The 18,944-nt window shown below is 37.5% G+C and overlaps 1 protein-coding gene across 1 annotated transcript in view; it reads right to left on the bottom strand.

Moving 5' to 3' along the window:
• VWDE (von Willebrand factor D and EGF domains) overlaps positions 1 to 18,944 on the bottom strand; it is a 125,156-nt gene that overhangs the window by 50,047 nt on the left and 56,165 nt on the right. Inside the window, exons 22-29 of the mRNA XM_006834386.1 lie at positions 15,636 to 15,731; positions 15,459 to 15,554; positions 11,656 to 11,751; positions 11,031 to 11,126; positions 8,544 to 8,639; positions 4,148 to 4,243; positions 3,180 to 3,275; positions 2,555 to 2,650 (exon numbers count right to left, since the gene is read on the bottom strand). Coding sequence (XP_006834449.1) covers positions 2,555 to 2,650; positions 3,180 to 3,275; positions 4,148 to 4,243; positions 8,544 to 8,639; positions 11,031 to 11,126; positions 11,656 to 11,751; positions 15,459 to 15,554; positions 15,636 to 15,731 — 768 coding nt within the window. The remainder of the gene's footprint in view (positions 1 to 2,554; positions 2,651 to 3,179; positions 3,276 to 4,147; positions 4,244 to 8,543; positions 8,640 to 11,030; positions 11,127 to 11,655; positions 11,752 to 15,458; positions 15,555 to 15,635; positions 15,732 to 18,944) is intronic.

Below are 18,944 nucleotides of genomic sequence, written 5' to 3'. Positions count from 1 at the left end.
ATCAACGGAGAAAAGATTGAAGTTGTCAAGGACTTCATTCTTCTTGGATCAACCATTAACACTCATGGGAACTGCAGTCAAGAAATCAAATGACGTATTGCACTAGGCAAATCTGCTGCACAAGACCTTTTTAAAGTGTTGAAGAGCAAAGATGTCAGCTTGAGGACTAAGGTGTGCCTGACCCAAGCATGGTATTTACAATAACCTCATATGCATGTGAAAGTTGGACAGTGAATAAGGAAGACCATGGAAGAATTCATGCATTTGAGTTATGGTGTTGGAGAAGAATATTGAAAGTACCATGGGCTACTAAAGTAACCAACAGATCTGTGTTGGAAGAAGTGCAGCCAGAGAGCTTACTGGAGGCCAGGATGGCCAAACGTCATCTCTCATACTTCAGACATTGTCAGAAAGGACCAGTCACTGGAGAAGGCTATCATGTTTGGTAATGTGGAGGGTCAGAGAAAGAGGAAGACCACAGCAAGATGGATTGGCAAAGTGGAAGCATTGATGGACTCAAGCGTAGGAACAATTGTGAGGTTGGCCCAGGAACAGGCAGTGTTTCTTTCTGTTGTGCATAGGGTCACTATGAGTAGGCACTGAATCAACAGGACCTAACAATAAGTCGGAACCAACTAGATGGCACTTATACAACAACAACTTCTAATAAGAATTCTTGACATTTGTGAACATGTTTTTCCTCTAAGTACTAGCTTTTAATTAATGCTTTGATAACATTTTTCTGTGATAAGAAAAATATAGATTACAATAGCTGTAATTATAAGGTGCCCTTGTGTGGTGCTATAGGATAAGCACTGCTAACTACAAGGTCTGTGGTTCAAACCCAACAGCAGAACCGACTTGAGGGCACTTAACATCAGCATGACACAAGGAAACTTCAAAAAGTTCTTAAAATTTTTCCTTTATTTTTAATTCTATTTTTCCTGGTTTGGCACTGCGCATTAATGCGCTGGACTGCAAGGTCGGTAGTCCAAGATCACCAGTTGCTCCTCTGAAAGCCTGTGAGTCAGAACTGATTTGACAGCCCTTACCACCACCACAATACTAAGCACAAGAATCACCAAAATCAAATGAAATATTTCTGACTGCATGAAGGACAGGAGAGTGCTTCACAAGATGTAAAAGGTCAGAAGGTATTTCTAGTGACAAGGCATAGTCTTGTTGTGATTGTGTAATTTCAATTTACAATACACTTCAATCAGTTTTGGAATTATGTGATTATTGATCATTTGAAAAAAACCCTAATTTACAATTTTGTTCTCACAGTTAATCTGTTACTATTTTAACAAGGTATTTCAAACATTCATAATGGAAAAACCACACTAAATTTTGCTTTCCCCTGGCACTGTAGGATAAGCAATGGAATGCTAACCACAAGGTTGTTGTTGTTGTTAAGTGCTGTCGAGTTGGTTTCTACCCATAGCAACCCTGTGTAGGATTTCCAAGGAGCAGCTGGGGAGCTTGAACTGCTGACCTTGCAGTTCAAACAGCTTTGCAGTCTGGTGCATTAAACCATAGTGCCACACCAGGACTCCAAGGTAGGTAGTTCAAACCCACCAGACCCTCCTCGGAAATTCTATGTTGCTGATAAGAAATGGAGTCGACTCCATGGCACTTAGCAACAACAACATACCCAAAGATCTCTTCTTTGTAAAAATTTATAATTATTATTATATAGAAATATATTAAAATACTGAATTAGTTCCCCAAATCAGTTCTGGGTGTTAGAATTTTGAGGGACTAATTTTCTTTTTTTATATTTTCTAATGTTTCCCAAAAGGAAATGTATTTATCCTACATTGTGACGAAAATTTTTCACTGTATGTTAAAACCTTCCTTGATTCACCAGAGAGAACTTCTTTGGTGACAAAAAGACCAGAGTCCTGGTGTGGCGCTGTGGGTTAATGCACCAGACTACAAAGTCGTGTGAATCTCAAGGTCGGCGGTTCAAGCTCACCAGTCGCTCCTTGGAAATCCTATACAGGGTTGCTATGGGTCAGAATCGACTCGATGGTACTTAACAACAACAATTTGTGGCACTATCCTTGTGTGGAGTTACAGGATAAGCACTGGATAGCTAACCACGAGGTCTGCCGTTCAAACCCATTTCTGTGGGAGAAAGATGAAACAGTTTGCTCCTGGACAGCCTTGGAAATCCTATGGAACGGTTCTACTCTATCCTCTAAGGTTACTATGATTTGAAATCCAATCAATGGCAGCGGGCTTGATTTTGGTTTATGACACACAGAATATTTATATATCATACCAGATTGTCTTCTTTTAAATGGACATTAAATAGACTAAGATTTTTTGTTTCTAAAACCAAACTTTAAAAATGTTTGCAGATACAGGTTGACAGTGTTTGTTGTTAAGTGCCAGAAATAGGTTCCGACTGTATTGCGTTCCTAAGGAGTTCCTAAGGAGTGGTTTGTGGGTTTGAACCTCTGACTTATGGTTAGCAATCCAGTGCTTATCCTATGGCACCACACCAGGACTCTGTAATGTTTATTAGAAACAAATCCTGTAAGCTTACGTATTTGGCACTGCATTCCTTCCCAGGTGGCAGGACAATGGCACAGGTTTGGAGCAATACATTCACCACCATTTTGACATTTCTGAAAGCAGATAGCTGCAAATATAAACAAGTTGGAAATTTAGCTATTAGTCTAATTCTACTACAAACAAAAGTGAAAGAAAGAAAACTGAGGTGATGGTTAAAAGTCAAATGATTCAAGGATCTTCTCCCTTAGTGTTTTATCAAGAATATTTTCCAATGGCATTACACATTCTTAGAAAATGTAATTTAATGTTTATATAGTATTCCATTATTTACATGCATTATGATTCAACTTATCCCCAACTTTTGAAAGTTTCTGTTGCTTTCCATTTTTAATTTCCACAAATACACTATAGTAGTTGCTGATTTCAGATAATAATATCATAGAAGGGAATTTGTTTTTTCTTCTGCTATTCTGAAAGAATGAGTTCATAGGGCTTGGCATTTTACTCTTTCTAGTTTAAAATTATATCTCTAAAACATGAGCAAATAAATAAGCACAAACAAAAATGAACAAACAAAAAACAGGAAAATGTTCTTTGCTTTAAATCCCTTATGTTCTCACGAAGGATGATTTAGCATTTAAGAGCATTCCTCTTACGGGTGTTGCATCGTTTCCCTTTCCATCCAGAAGGACACGAGCAAATGTTTGGTCCCATACATTTTCCTCCATTCATGCATATAGGATCACAGATGCCTTAAGATAAAAGCATGAAATATTAGTCCTTATATAGGTTAAGGTGAGTATAACCCAAGTCATGGTATTTTCAGTCTCCTCAGATGTATGTGAAAACTGAACCATGACTAAGGAATCGATGCATTTGAATTATGGTGTTGGTAAATATTATTGAAATTACCATGGACTGCCAGAAGAACAAACAAATTTGTCCTGGAAAAAGTACAGCCAGAATATTCCTTAACAATAAAGATAGTGAGACTTCATCTCACATATTTTGGACATGTTACCAGGAGGAACAAATCCCTGGAAAAGGGTAGCGGGTCAATGAAAGAGAGGAAGACCCCTCAGCCCAAGGGACTAACAAAGTGGTTGCAACAATGGATATAAATATAGCAATCATGAGGATGACTCAGAGCCAGGCAGCATTTAGTGCTGTTGTAATAGGGTCACTGTGAGTCAGAACCTACTTGACAATGCCTAACAACAAAACATAGAAACCTAGGAGCCCTCGTGGTGCAGTGCGTTAGGCACTGGGCTTCTGATTGTAAGGTTGGTGATTCAAATCTACCAGCTGCTCTATGAGAGAAAGATGAAGGTGTCTCCTCCCATAAAAATTTATAGTTTCAGAAACCCTATAGAGCAGTTCTACACTGTCCTATATAATCATTAGTCACAATTGACTCCATGGTGTTAAGTGCTGTTGAGTCGGTTCTTACTCATAAGGACCCTGTATATGGTTTCTGAGGAGTAGCTGGTGAGCGTGAACTGCTGACCTTGTGATCCACAGTCCAGTGCTGATCCACAGCACCACCACACATGCTAGTGGGTTATAGAAACTGTTTTGGGAATGCTTTACCTGTATTTGGCAAATACATGTAGGAGTTTCTTACTGTTTTGGCACCTCCTGCCAGCATATCCTTCACGACAGGTGCACACATTATTTCTCACGCAGTGGCCACCATTCTTACAGGGAGGCTGACAGATAGCTGAAAGGGTACAAGGCAGCAATCTGTGAACACTGCATATTCAATTACTATGTACTCTATGTAGCATCGTGTACTTGTTATCTATAAGGCCATAAGGCAGAGGGATGTGCTATTAAAATAAAAGATCACAACTGCAAGTCATTAAAACGGTCCTTTCTAAATCATAAAATCCAATGCTTGTAGCTATAACCTGCTAGTGGGTTAGCGCAAGTTGAAATGTATTGCTGAAATGTCTATAACAAATGGAGTCTTTGGTATTATAGTGCATGTATTGTGAAATTTAACCTCGGTTCCACTATACTTTGAATTAAAGAATGCAATGATCTGGGCAAACCATAGAAAATAAGTCTGAACCTAGCTCAAAATAAAAGAATAAATGTCTTCATGGAAATTAGAAGAATTTCAACAACCTATCAAGGCGCTTTGGTAGCGTAGTGGTTACAAATCGAGCTGCTGACCTCAAGGTCAGCAGTTGGAAACTACCAGCTGTTCCACAGGAGAAAGATGAGGTTTTCTGCTCCCGTAAAGATTTATAGCCTCAGAAACCCTGTACGGGGTCGCTATGAGTTGGAACGAACGCCACAGCACATAACAACAACATCATGTAATAATTTTAAAATATTTTAAAATAAACTTTTGAATGCCTACTGAGGTAATGAAGGTAGAGTTTTATATGTAACTTATTCCTATGAAGGCTTGGTACAAACCTCAACAATAAAGCCCTGGTTTTGTTAGGAATGGTTGGTTGGTTGGTTGGTTGTGTGCTGTGGAGTTGGTTCTGACTCTTAGGCACCCTGTGTAGGGTTTCTGAGGCTGTAAATTTTTATGGGATCAGAAAGTCTCATCTTTCTCCCACAAAGCGACTGATAGTTTAAAACTGCTGACCTTGAGGTTAGCATCCCAACTCTTAATCACTATGCTACCAGAGCTCCTTCTGTTAGGAATAAGTCATTGGATAACCTTGAATACTTTTTTACTAGAGTCGTCTGTGCATATAATTCTGTTCTGTGGAATTCAGAAGCTGGTATTTATCATCTTTTATTAAATGACTAGTATTGCTTCATATCTCTTTCAAATATGGAAGTGAAACGTTTGTAAAATAATATCCAGGCAACCTGTCCTTGAGTTTTTGGAGTTTTAAAAATCTATTCCTAAATACTAACATAATGGGTTAATAACTTTCTGAAATCTTAGGTACTACTCAGGTTTAAGAATTAGTTTAGTCTTTTACTAATGTATGTTAAAACTAATTTTGGTTATAGTGTTGATGGAGGCTGATTCCTAATTTGCATACCTGCTTTCTTTATTTCCAAACACAGTAAGGAAAATTCCTCCAGTGTCAAAGCAATTTATCAATGAAAATGAAAAATTATCCTAGCTACAAAACAATATAACTGAATGCTTTTAGTGAGTGAATAGTTTCTACCCTTTTAGACGGAATCTTTTCAGACTAAAGCTGGAGTCCACTTTTGCTCACATGATATGATACTAGGACTTTTTATTAATGTAGACATGTACCTCCATTTCCTCTAATTTAAGATTATTTGTATTTATAGGGAAAATCAATTATTTAAATTTCAAAATAACTTGAGGGGAATGCCAATGATCATAAATGTTAAAAAAAAAAAAAAAAGAAATCTTTAGAAGACTTGCTAAAATTGATAAATATTCACAAAGACTTGATTATAGTGATAAATACCACATTAATATAACAATACATAAAAATTGGGAAAAAAACATTTGAAAAAAGACATAAATCTTAAACTTGGTCATGCACACCACAAATAAATTTTTGGAAAAGAAGCTTTATGTGGAAATCTACCCTCACACATTTGCTTTGGGCATGTTAGGACACAGACTAATCTCCTACCAAACCCCAAAGTAAGTCAAGTAATTCGCACTCACTCTTCATATGGAATGGGCGCATGGCATTATAGAGAGTAAGAAAAATGGGAGGTATATTTAAACATCTCTCCAGCCATACATTTTTTAACCTTCCTCATTAATAAAATTGACAAGCTCATTTCTGATGTTTCTATAACAATTCCTCTTTTTCCTTTGAAATTCAATAGCACACACAGTATATTGTTACTAAGTTTCAGACAGTCGATTTTGACTCATAGAAACCCTGTAAAGGCTTTCTGAGGAGGGATTGATGGGTTTGAGACACCATCCTTGTGGTTAGCAATCCAGTGCTTATCCTATAGTGCCACACCAGAACTCCACACCCAATATATGCTCTTCATTTTTGTTTTTAGCAATATTCTACCTGATTTTATTCAATTGCTTTAGATGCATACATGCCAGTTCCCTTCTCACCAGCTGTCCTAACAAGAATAAATGTCAAGTTTTTGTTCGTGTTTTATTCCTGCATCTTCCATATCATGTCTTAATGAAAATAATAAAATGACTTATGGTGATTGTCTATGTGCTAGTTTTCCACTGTAGGTTCCAGTAGGCCACTGGATGTCCAGTTTACAAATATCTGTTGTAGTTGTTGTTAAGTGCTGTTGAGTCGATTCCTACCCATAGTGATCCTGTATAGAGTTTCCAAGAAGCAGCTGGTGAGCTTGAACCACCAACCTTGCAGTTCAAACAACTTTGCAGTCTGATGCATTAGACCAGAGCACCACACCAGGACTCCACCATCTAGGTCAAACTAAGTCTGAGGCTTAAAATGTGTAAGGAAATTTCTATAGCTCGTGCCTGTTACTTGTAGAGGCTAGCTAATTCCCAAACCTGCTTTCATGCATTACAACAAGCTGTTTCCAAAGCTCTAATTACAAGGCTCTACATTCAACAGATAATTTTGAATTCAATTTAATAAATTAGGTATGTCTTCCTTTACCCAGTTATGTTTCTGCTGTTGTTACATGCCATCAACTCAGTGCTGACTCACAAGAACCATGAATATGGTTTCCAAGGAGCGGCTGGTGGGTTTGAACTGCCGACCTTGTGGTTAGCAGTCCAGTGCTTATCTTACAGCACCACACAAGGACTCTTTATCCAGTTATATAGGTTGGCATATAAGTTTTGAAAAAAGAGTTTTTCTCACTATAGTTTCAATCTACTGAAAATAGTAAGAAACTGTGGTAGCGTAGTGAGTTATGAGTCATGCTAACCACAAGGTCAGCAGTTCAAATCATCAGCCACTTTGCTGGAGAAAGATAAGGCTTTCTGTTCCCCTAAAGATTTACAGCTTCGGAAAACCTACACAGGGTCACTATGAATCAAAACCAACTCCACAGCACATAACCACCAATTGCTACCACCACGAGAAGCAGAAGAAGCGTAAGCTTCTCTGTTTCCCTTCTTACATTCTCCACTCACAGTGACATCTGTAACACTTTGGCATGGGTTTAGTCAGAGTCTTTTCATTTTCAAGATATGTGGTAACTTAATCTTTACTTCTTTTCATTGCTCAAAATATTATCTTTAAGACATCTGAATTAGAGGAAGAGGAACTCATTTTCTATTTCTCTCTATTTTATCTTACAGTGATGGTTTCTTTTCTGCCTCAACATTATCCTGAGAACACTAGCAAAACTACAAACCACAAAAAAAGGGGGGAGGGGGGAGGATTGTATATTAAAGTATGACATGGTTAAAAAAAAAGTGTAGATTTTATAAATTGTGTCATGTTCTACATAAAATACCGACTCTGCATTTTGTCAAAATTCAATAAGTATGAAGATGTAGAAAGCGCATTTTAAATATCATCTATTGACATTAATTCATGTCTGCCCTGTCAGCCTCAGAGCACTACCATTATTCTGATGGAAGCTACAACGTTAATTATATTATGGAAGGGGTCACAAATAGCAAGTCAGGAAGGGGGAACATGATGGATCTTTATTTCCCATATCACCTTGCATATTGTTGTGCATCGTTAGCTCTTCATAAATATTTAATGAAACTAAATTCAGGAGATCATAGGATAGTAGTGGGTATTAGATTGACCATAAATCAACTATTTTTTTGCTGTGAAGGCAGCAAAAATGATGCTATTGAATTATAATAGACTGCAAGAGAACTGCTTTTTTTCTCACACCTAGAAAACCATACAGTCAAGTGACAAGGTTGCAAGTCAAGCATGTGTTTGGGAAAGTTAACCTTTTTATATAATAACATTGATATATTTATATAAAATATCATTTAGTGGCCAAACCTGCAACTTCTGAGGAAATTCAGCACTGAAATAAATAGCATCTTCCCCTTAGAAGATTATTTCATAGAGTTAACTCAAAGCTCTATGTATGAATAACTTTCCCTTTGACATTTATAAAGAAATGATAATTACCATTCTGACACTGTGCACCAAAGAATCCATTTGGACAGAGGCAAGTGTTTGGTTTATTACAGGATCCGCCATTGAGGCAAACAGGGTCACACAAAGCTAATGAACAGCAGGAGAGAAACAGACCATAAAAGTTTTATTATTGAAAAAGACAACTGCACAGAAGTACAAAACTGTGCATAATGAAATATTTCATTTTTACTGCAAGCAAAACCCATAACCTATAATTAATTAGACTTTGTCAAACATAAAAGAAGAGCTATGAAATAACTGGGTAATAGTGTTGAATGTATGTTCATTAAGTTTAAAAATAATAGCAAGGGATGTAGAGGCTATGATTAGAATTCAGAATGGGCTTGATAAAGTGAAGAAACGATAAGAAGTAAAAAAACAACAACAACAAAACACACAATTCAACAGCAGCCACTGGATGGTGGCTAATTGCTCAAATGCGTTTGACCATGTTTAACTGTTTAACTCACTAAGTCACCCTCCATTCACACAATAACACTGTAGGCAAGTCCTAGCACATTCAAAAAATAACACTCTCTGTTTTTAATTCTTTTCCTTTGGCCCACTTAGAAAAGCATCCCCAATCCCATTTTCCAACCTAGAGTTTACTCTTTCTCCGAATACTTCCTTAGACACTGTTTTCTTACAAACTTCATTTGCTGGAATTAGTTTATTCTCTGCTTCCAAGGAACGATGCACCAATTATGCTATTTCCTAACCCAGGAGTGCTGGTGGCACCTTAGATAAAAACAGTCAGTGGTATCGCTCTGCTGAAGGAAAACGAGGCCTTCTGCTCCGAAAAATTGTACAGCCTCGAAAACCCAAACACAGGTCACAGTGTGTCAAAACTGACTCAATAGTACTTAGCAAAAATAACAACTGCATCACAGCTGAACTGATAGCACAGTCATTTTTTATAAATGTAATCCGCGTCTCCTTCATTAATAATTATCCTTGAAATTATATTGACTTTGCTGTTGTTGTAAAGTGTCTCATAGCGACCCTGTATGCTTCCAAGGAGTGGCTGGTAAGCTTGAACCACCGACCTTGCAGTTCAAACCAACCTTACAGTCCAAGGAATTATTACACAGCACCACACCAGTACTCCTATATTGACCTTAGCCTCTACTTTTACTTCGTGCCTTACACATAGTTGGTAATCATTAATATTCACTTGAGTGACACTGAAAAATTCCCAAGGTGTATGGATAAGTACAAACACTGCAGCCAAACAAGCAAACCTGAAATTGATAAATAAATGGAGTTATACTAGCGGTAATATGATGAGTGTCTACTTCATTCAGAATTGCTTGTATATTCAGTGGCAAATATATGCATTGTTAATTGTTGTTACTGCTGCTGTTAGGTGCTACAGAGTCAGTTAGGACTCATAGTGACCTTGCATCAGGTTTCTGTGGCTGCAAATATTTACAGGAGTAGAAAGTGTCATCTTGCTCCTGGGGAGTGACTGGCAGGTTTGAATGGCTGACCTTGTAGTTAGCAGTTCAGTGCTTATCATACAGTACCATCCTTGCTCCTAATGTGTACTGTGGTCAAAAAGCTTAACATAGTAGGTGCATCAAAGATCTATTTCTCAAGGATGGTGAAAAAGGTTGTACATTTCAAAGAATGCCAACAGTAACACTAAATTGTAAACTAATGAAGTGTGTTTTACTGTGTAGGTTCTCAACAAAATAAAATTATTAGAAAAATCTTCCTTTTTCAACTACAAAAAAAAAAAAAAAAAAAAGATGTTTCTCTCCACCATAAGGCAGGCAGGTATGAGAGAACTATAAAGTCTAAAAAAAAAGGGGGTGGTGGGTTGGTGGAGTGGGATTGGATTATAGTGGAGCAGACAATGTGCAGTCTAATATAAGAATGAAGAATGTGGATTAGAGTTAGGACTTTTAAAAACCTGAAGTTCTTGGATATTGTAAATAGTTAAGTAACTGAAAAGTTGGAAGTTACGAGTTCACACAGAGTCACCTCAGAAAGCCATCTGTTTCCAAACAACTCAGCGGTTGAGAACCCTGTAGAACTTACTTCTACTCTGATATATAAAGGATCACAATGAGTGATCAACTCAACAGCAACTGGATGCTTTAAAAAAATCCATCTGAAATAACAACTTTATACCACTCTTGCCAGGTAGGACATTGCTACATTTCAAGTTTATTTTAATAGACATTGTAATAGTTAGGTTCTGTGTCAACTTGACTAGGCCAGGATTCCCAATGGTTTATCAGGTAAGATGTGGTTATTCTCATGGGGTTGAAATCTAGTACAAGCATAGTTAACTGTATGATGATTGGCTATGAGCAGCCAATCAATTGAAAGGATGTTTCCTTGGGGGGGTGTGCTGATCCCACTCTAATGGACACATAGTTAAAGCTCTCTCTCTTCCACTGAGGACCTGACACTCTAGAAAGCCCAGTCTAAGACAGATATGTTCATTGACAACATTTCTGATTTTTTTACCTGTACTACAGGTGGGTCCATGCCATCCAGGCTTGCACTGGCAAACATCTGGTGTAATACATTCACCTCCATTTTCACAGTGCCTATTACAAACCACTAAGATAAAAAATAAGAATAAAGGAAAGATAATAAGACTTGGAATGGTAATATTGTTAGCTATTACCTACCCAGTGTATAACTACCAATCACGTCTGCTAATGAATCGTATCAGAAAGAAAAATAAAGCATAATTTATATTTTGGCTTTGAATTTGAGCTTGAGTATCCCAATGATTATTATTATTCTAATAGAAATGGGAAAAGGAGAATGAACTGAACAGTAAATAAGTGTGGCTATTAAGGGAAAATTTTTAGTTGCTGATGAAAGTAGTCATAAATGTGAATTAAATAAGATAGATTGATATGCAAATAACAAATGGTAATTCCTGCTATTCAAAGAACAAACTTCTTAATCTTAGTAATGCTCACTTGTGGTTGTTCTTAGTGATGTTCTGGATGGTAATAGCAATGGTAATCAACTACAAATATATGTTTTTTACTTAAGGTTTGCATCTCACTTAATGTTAGCCATCATTGAGTCAAAGAAGCAATATCATGATAATAGATTACAAGAGAGCTTTACTTACTGGTTTCACACCTTGGTCCTACAAAACCATAAGGACAAGTGCAGAGATTGCCAGCCAGGCATGTGCCACCATGTCGACACGGTGGGTTGCAATGTTCTGTAGACACAGATTATGTTATTAAGTCAGTTCTTAGTAAAAGATGTGAGTTTGTAATTATGATGCACAGGCACAATTAAGGGCAATTTATAATGAGAGTGCCCCTCTTACTGTGAAGTTCAGCTCTGCAATACTGACTATATATACACAGCATGCTTTGGTTTTAAAAACTTTTGCTTAACTTGATATATGCATGACCTTAAGTTTCTTTTAAAAAGTGAGACTTGGACTTATGCATCCTTACCCCATGAAAAAGGAGCTCAGGTAGCGTAGTGATTACAAATCAGGCTGTGAATCTTAAGGTCAGCAGTTCAAAACTACCAGCTGTTACGTGGGAGAAAGATGAGGTTTTCTGCTCCTGTAAAGATTTACAGCCTCAGAAACCCTGTATAGGGTCGCTATGACTCGGAACCAACTCCACGGCACATCGCCACCACCACCACCACCCTATGAAAGAAGCCCGATGAAGCAGTGGCTAAGTGCTCAGCTACTAAGCAAAAAGTTAACAATTCAAACTCAATTTCTCCACAGAACAAATATGTGGCAGTCTGTTTCTGTAAAAATTTACAGCCTTAGAAAGCCAATGGGGCAGTCCTAAGTATGTAACGTCACTCATGGTTTATTAGCAACTGTATCAATCATCTACCAAAGCATGTTATTGTTAGTGTAAAGTACAGACGAGTGGATTCTGACTCACAGTGACCTCATATAAGATTTCTGAGGAGCAGCTGGTGGACTTGAACCACCAACTTTGCAGTTAGCTTGCAGCTGGCAATTCAGTTCTCATCTTACAGTGCCATACCAGACCTCCTTACCAAAGTATATTCTTTTAAAATATTAGTCTAAAAATTAGCAGCAAATTTTTTCTTTAAAACATCATCCATTTTAGATATGCCATTTTAAACATTCTCTATTCTATATTTGAAACAAAGCAATGATATTATCAGGCTGTAGCATACTTAGAAGATCACATTTTTAATTTCTTCTAATTACCTGATGTCTATGGTTTGGCAATTAGCATTTCATTGGAATGATATATTTGATAAGTCAATCAATAATTAGGTATCCTTTGCTTAATGCTAACCTATTTATAGAAGTGAATTGGCAGCTTATAATTAGATTTTGAAGGATGCTATGGGCAAGTATTGAATGATGCAGGATTAACACTGAAGAATTATATGGACAAAACATTCAGTGATGCAGAAAGCATCACAAGAAGATTGAAGGTCTTCAGCCTATAACTGATAGGAATACCTTAAAGGGGCTAGAACTTGCCCAGTGAAGGAGGCTTCCTACAGAGCCTTTGCATTGCATAAGACCATAGGTGGAATCCTGAACCCTATTCCCTCTTCTGAGGTGGGAAATTTCCACTTGAAAGGACAAGTAGACCAGCCTGGATCGGATAGAAGAACAGAAGATATTTTGTGAAAGAAAGACTGGCAGGAAAAATAAAAAAAACAATAATGGTAGTCTGATTTACTACAAGAACAAGCAAGCTGTTCACCCAGGAGCCATCAAGGCAAGTAGTCAGGTCCCCTCAGAGCAACCCCCTTCCAAGACTAAGACTTAAGGGGAATACATGACCTGGCATGTGGTCTGGCTGGTGACTACGTTGGTCACCGATAAGGGGAAGTGGGGGAAAAACAGCAATGAAGTTGTGAGCTAAGTCCATCCTCATTCAATAGACTCCTGTTAACCCAGGTTGAGACCTCATTGGCCAGCAGTATGGCAAGGCTAGGGGACTCCTGGGCCTAGAGACAGTGACATGGCCACAGAGGACTAGAGTGGAGAGTGAAGCATCTGGCTGATATGAAGTGAAGGGAGATGCACAAGAACACCCATACTTGCAGAGAGTACCCACTTGACCTGATTCAATGGCTGGATGATCAGAACTCTATTAGAAGAAGAAAGAGGGTGGAAAGTAATCCACTACAATTTGATGAACTTGACCTATACTTATGGATGTAGTAGCTCAAAAGAGGGAACAAATCTTTACAGCGAGGCTCATTCCTAACCCTTCAGTACACAGGTTTGACAGGGATGGGCAACTTAGACATTGGCTACCCAAAATGGGTGGGCTACAGAGGCAAGAAGTGACTGTCTTACAAACTTTCAAGAGGGAGCCTGGTTCCAGAGGGGGAAGGTAGAATCTCCACGGAGTAGTTTCCAATCTGTTGGGACGAGGCTGATGAAAGGAGATGGGGATGGCACTATTGTGGTACAATAGTGAATAATTTCTATCAGAACTGACTGTGAGGGTCAGAAATGTAAAGGTAAATGTTTTGTAACAAAAGGAGGTGAGTGGTTGCTTTTGGAGTCCAGGAGCAGAGATCCCTGGAACCATCAAGTGAGAAGAGCAGAATGTGGGACCCTACTCAGAGAAACAGTGATGCCATAAATGGAGGCAGAGACGATGACATGGAGAGATGGAGCAACTGGGGACTCTGGACTCAGGGAGGGAGAGGAATAAAACACAAACAAAAACTTGACATTTATTCTTGTGAGCGCAAATGATGAGATCAGTATGGATTGCATCTCAGTGTAAAGAAAATGAAAATCCTCTCAACTGGAGGAATAAATAACATCATGACAAATAGAGGATAAATTGAAGTTGTCAAAGACTGCATCTTGCTTGGATCCACAATCAACACTCATGGAAGCAGCAATCAAGAAATCTGCTGCAAAAGAACTCTTTAAGGTGTTAAGAGCAAAGAAGTCACTTTGAGGAATAAAATGTGCTTGACTCAAGGTAGGGTATTTTCAATAGCTTCATATGCATGTGAAAGTTGGACAATAAATAAGGAAGACCATAGAAGAAACAATGCATTTGAATTATGTTGTTGGTGAAGAATATAGAAACTACCACAGACTACCAGAAGAATAAACAAATCTGTCTTGGAAGAAGTACAGCCAGAATGATCCTTACTTTGGACATGTTATCAGGAGTGACCAGTCCCTGGAGAAGTGCATCATGATTACTAGAGTTGAAGGTTGACAAAGAGGAAGAAGACCCCCAATGAGACGAGTTGACACAGTGGCAGCAACAATGGACTCAAACATAACAACTGTGAGGATGGCACAGGATCAGGAAGTGTTTCGTTCTGCTGGGCATAGGTGGCTAAGAGTCAGCACAAGTTGATAGTACCTAAGAACATTCAACTACTAATTCTCAAGAAATGATTACAGGAGATAACTTTGCCAAATACAAAAAAAAAAAGTTTCTGCTTGTACAAGCTTTGATTTGGGAAACATTAAGTTTTTAAAATCTACAAATAAAATTACTTTTAACAAGCAGTTGTGAAACTCATAGTTCCTCTCCAACATTAATGAATGCATATAAGTATACACAAAGGAACGCTGGTAGTGTAGCGGATTATGAGCTGGGCTGTTAACCTCCAGGTCAGCAGTTCATTCCGCAGGAGAAAGGTGAGGCTTTTTGCTCCCGTAAAGATTTACAGCCTCAGAAACCCTATAGAGGGTCACTGTGTGATTCTCTAGGACAAGCACACGACTGATATCTAGAAAGTCAGCGGTTCAAACCCACTAGCCTGCTCCTTAGAATGGCTCACTATGAATTGGAACCCACTCGATAGCACTTAACAACAATAAATCATATACACAGTAAACTGAATTGTCTTTAGAAAACATTTTTTTAATTAAGTACTTTATTTTGGTTATATTACTTAATTTTAAATTTATTTGGTCACCTTTCTCACAGGTTGCTCCACTGTGTCCTAGAGGACATTCACAAATGTTAGGCTTAACACATTTTCCATAATTTTTACATTCAGGGTGGCATACAGCTGTATAAAATAAATTCAATGTTTTAGAACACTGATTGTCAACTCGAATTCATTATGCAAATTAATGAGAGTTGTACCTACCAGTTTGGCAGTTAGAACCAGTGTAACCAGGTTTACATTTGCATATATTTGGGGCAACACAGTCCCTGTTTTTTCCACATGGGTGTCTACAAATGGCTGTAAAAGTCAAGGAAAAAAGATATCAAGATAGTACACACATTGCTATAGATTCAGTTATGGTAAAAGTAAAGTTATATGAATTTGAGAATATTAATATTGTTATTAAATAAAAGTTACTACATTTACTTGTAACATTATTTTCCCCAATATTTATTTTACTACTATAATGATTACAGGACACAAAGGATTAAATAGGAGTTTTATGTTGTTGTTGTTGTTAGGTGTCATTGAGTCGATACCAACCCATAGCGACCCTATGCACAGCAGAACGAAACAATGCCCGATCCTGGGCCAACCTCACTACTGTTGCCACACTTGAGTCCATTGATGCTGCCACTTGGCCAATCCATCTTGTTGGGGGTCTTCTTCTTTTTCTCTGACCCTCCACCTTCTCCAGTTACTGGTCCCTCCTGACAATATGTTTGAAGTATAAGAGAAAAAGTTTAGCCATCTTGGCCTCCAAGGAGAAGTTTCATAGGTACTATTTAATCCTATGAACTCCTCATGTGGCTTTGTAAGATCAGCACTGAACTGCGAACCAGAAGGTAGGTAGTTCAAGCCCACCAGTGGCTCCTAGGAAACCCTATATAGAGAAGCTATGAATAGGAACAGACTTAACTGCAGTGAACAACAACAACAAATTACTCCTACAGCAGAACCTGATTAGTATTGATTGCTAATTATAATTGGCTATTTCTTTGTCAGGGGCAATGCATAAGTTTCAGATCCTCATCAAATGGATAATCATAATTTCAAGATCAAGGTGTCAGGACTACATTGCATGCTTAAATTTGCATTAGAATACTGCCTGGTCATCTTCTAGGTATTTAGCACTTAACACTTTCTTAAGTGGCTAAAATGCATGAGATCCTTTTGTTTTTATTCCTAAGTAGAAAGTAATTTTCTATTTTAAACATTAAGTTATTATTATTATTCTTCTAACAGAAAAGAGAAAAACAAGTTTCTCTAAGTTACACTAAGAACAAAAGGGGTTCTCCAACAGCTCTCTTGCTTAAATAGGGTTTCAAACAAGCCAAAAGAAAACAATAACACAAAAAATAATTTCTACATTGTCACTGACAAAGATTTTATTTGCATCAGATAAAAACTACTGATGATTGAGGAAAGGTATAAACATTCCTTTAAAAATTAAAGTCACGTACTTCTTTTACTCCCATAAAAATGACAAGAAACCTAGTTTAGGCAAAGACACAAATATACCAGAATTAGTCATTTAAAGTGGCAAATGACGTTAGTTGGAAAAAAATCCAAACCACAATGTTTATCAGACCTTAGGTTCTTTAGTGTTAGACAAGTCAATTAGTCCCCCAAAGTTCTGCTTCCTCATCTGTAAAGTGGGAAAGATACTACCACTCCTCTGACAGTTTGTCATACTGTGGTGACTTGCATATTGTTGTGATGTTGCAATTATGCCACCAGTAATTTAAATATCAGAAGGGTCACCGATGCTGGACATAATTCAGCAGAACTTACAGATTTAGACAGACAAGGGAGAAAGAGAGACGGACTTCAGCTATTCATAAGGTTTAGCCACTGGAAACCTTATGAATAGCTGAAGAACATTGTCAGATACTTTGCCATTCGCATCAACACTGTTAACTCTATTTTGAAGAGGCAGCTCTTCCCCAATAGTAATTTGAGTGCCTTTTAACCTGAGCTGTCTCTTCAAAGCAGAGTTAACAGTGATGATGTGACTGGAGTACAGCTTTCTGCACCTTCATTTGCTGATATGGCGCAACTCAAAATGAGGAGCGACAGCTACAAACATCCATTAATAATCAGATCATGGAATGCATGAAGTATGAACCTAGGAAAACAGGGCATTGTCAAAAGTGCAGTGGAACACATAAAGATCAATATCCTTGGCATTAGTGAGTTGAAATGAACTGGTATTTTGAATCAGACAATCATATGGTTTGCTATGCTGGAAAAGACAAATTCAAAAGAATGGCATTCACCATCAAAATGAACATTTCAAGATCTATCTTGAAGTACAGCACTATCTGTGATAGGATAATATCCATACACCTATAAGGAAGACCAGTATATATCACTATTATTCAAATTTAAGCACCAACCACAAAAGTCTGTGATGATGAAATTGAAGAATTCTACCAATTTCTTCAGTTTGAAATTGATTAAACATACAATAAAGATGTGTTGATAATTAGTGGCGATTGGAAAGTGAAAGCTGAAAAGAGGAAGGGTCAGTAGTTAAACAACATAAAAGGTGACTGTGCACATGGACCTCACCAGATAGAATACACATGAATCAAATTGAATACATCTGTAGGAAGAGACAGTGGAAAATCTCAGTATCATTAGCCAAAATAAGGTCAGGGGCCAACTGTGGAAAGAACATCAACTGCTCATATGCAATTTCAGACAGAAGGTGAAGAAAGTTAAAAGAAATCTACAAGAGATAAAATATGTCCTTGAACATATTCCGCTTGAATTTGTTGCATTAGACACTAATGACCAAAGACCAGAAGAGCTGTAGGATGACATCAAGAACATAATACAAAAAGAAAGTAAAAGGTCATTAAAAGGACAGGAACAAAAGAAAAGACCAAAATAGATGTCAGAAGATTCTGAAACTTGATTTAGTATAGAGTAAATGGAAGAAATGAGGAAGTCAAAGATCTGAACAAAAAATTTCACAGGGCAGCTCAAGAAGACAAAGTCAAGTATTGTAATGAAATATGCAGACTGAGTTAGAAAACCAAAAGCGAAAAACATGCTCAGTATTTCCTAAGCTGAAAGAACTGCAGGAAAAAGTGGAGTCTTGATTTGAAATAATGAAGGACTCAGGGGCAAAATACTGAATGATGCAGAAAGCATCAAAGAAGATAGAAGGAATACAAAGAGTCACTGTACAAAAAAAAAAAAAAAAGTCAATGTTCAACCATTTCAAGAGCTAGTAAATGATAAATAATCAATGGAAGTAGAAGGAAGAAGTCCAAGCTACATTGACTGAAGATATTAGCTAAAATCAAAGCTTCAGGAAGTTATAGAATATAAATTAAAATCTTTCAACAAACTGTTGCAATCATAGAGGTGCTTACTCATCAATGCTAAGAAATTTGGAAGAGATCTGTATGTGTGCCCATTCTAAAGAAAGGTAACTCAGAAGGATACAGAAATCATTGAACAATATCATTAATGTCACATGCAAGTAAAATCTTGTGG

This window comes from Chrysochloris asiatica, unplaced genomic scaffold (assembly GCF_000296735.1).
Source record: "Chrysochloris asiatica unplaced genomic scaffold, ChrAsi1.0 scaffold00010, whole genome shotgun sequence".
NCBI classification, from domain to species: Eukaryota; Metazoa; Chordata; class Mammalia; order Afrosoricida; family Chrysochloridae; genus Chrysochloris; species Chrysochloris asiatica.
Note: the sequence above shows the minus strand (reverse complement) of the source record. Positions and strands in the feature narration are given on the sequence as shown.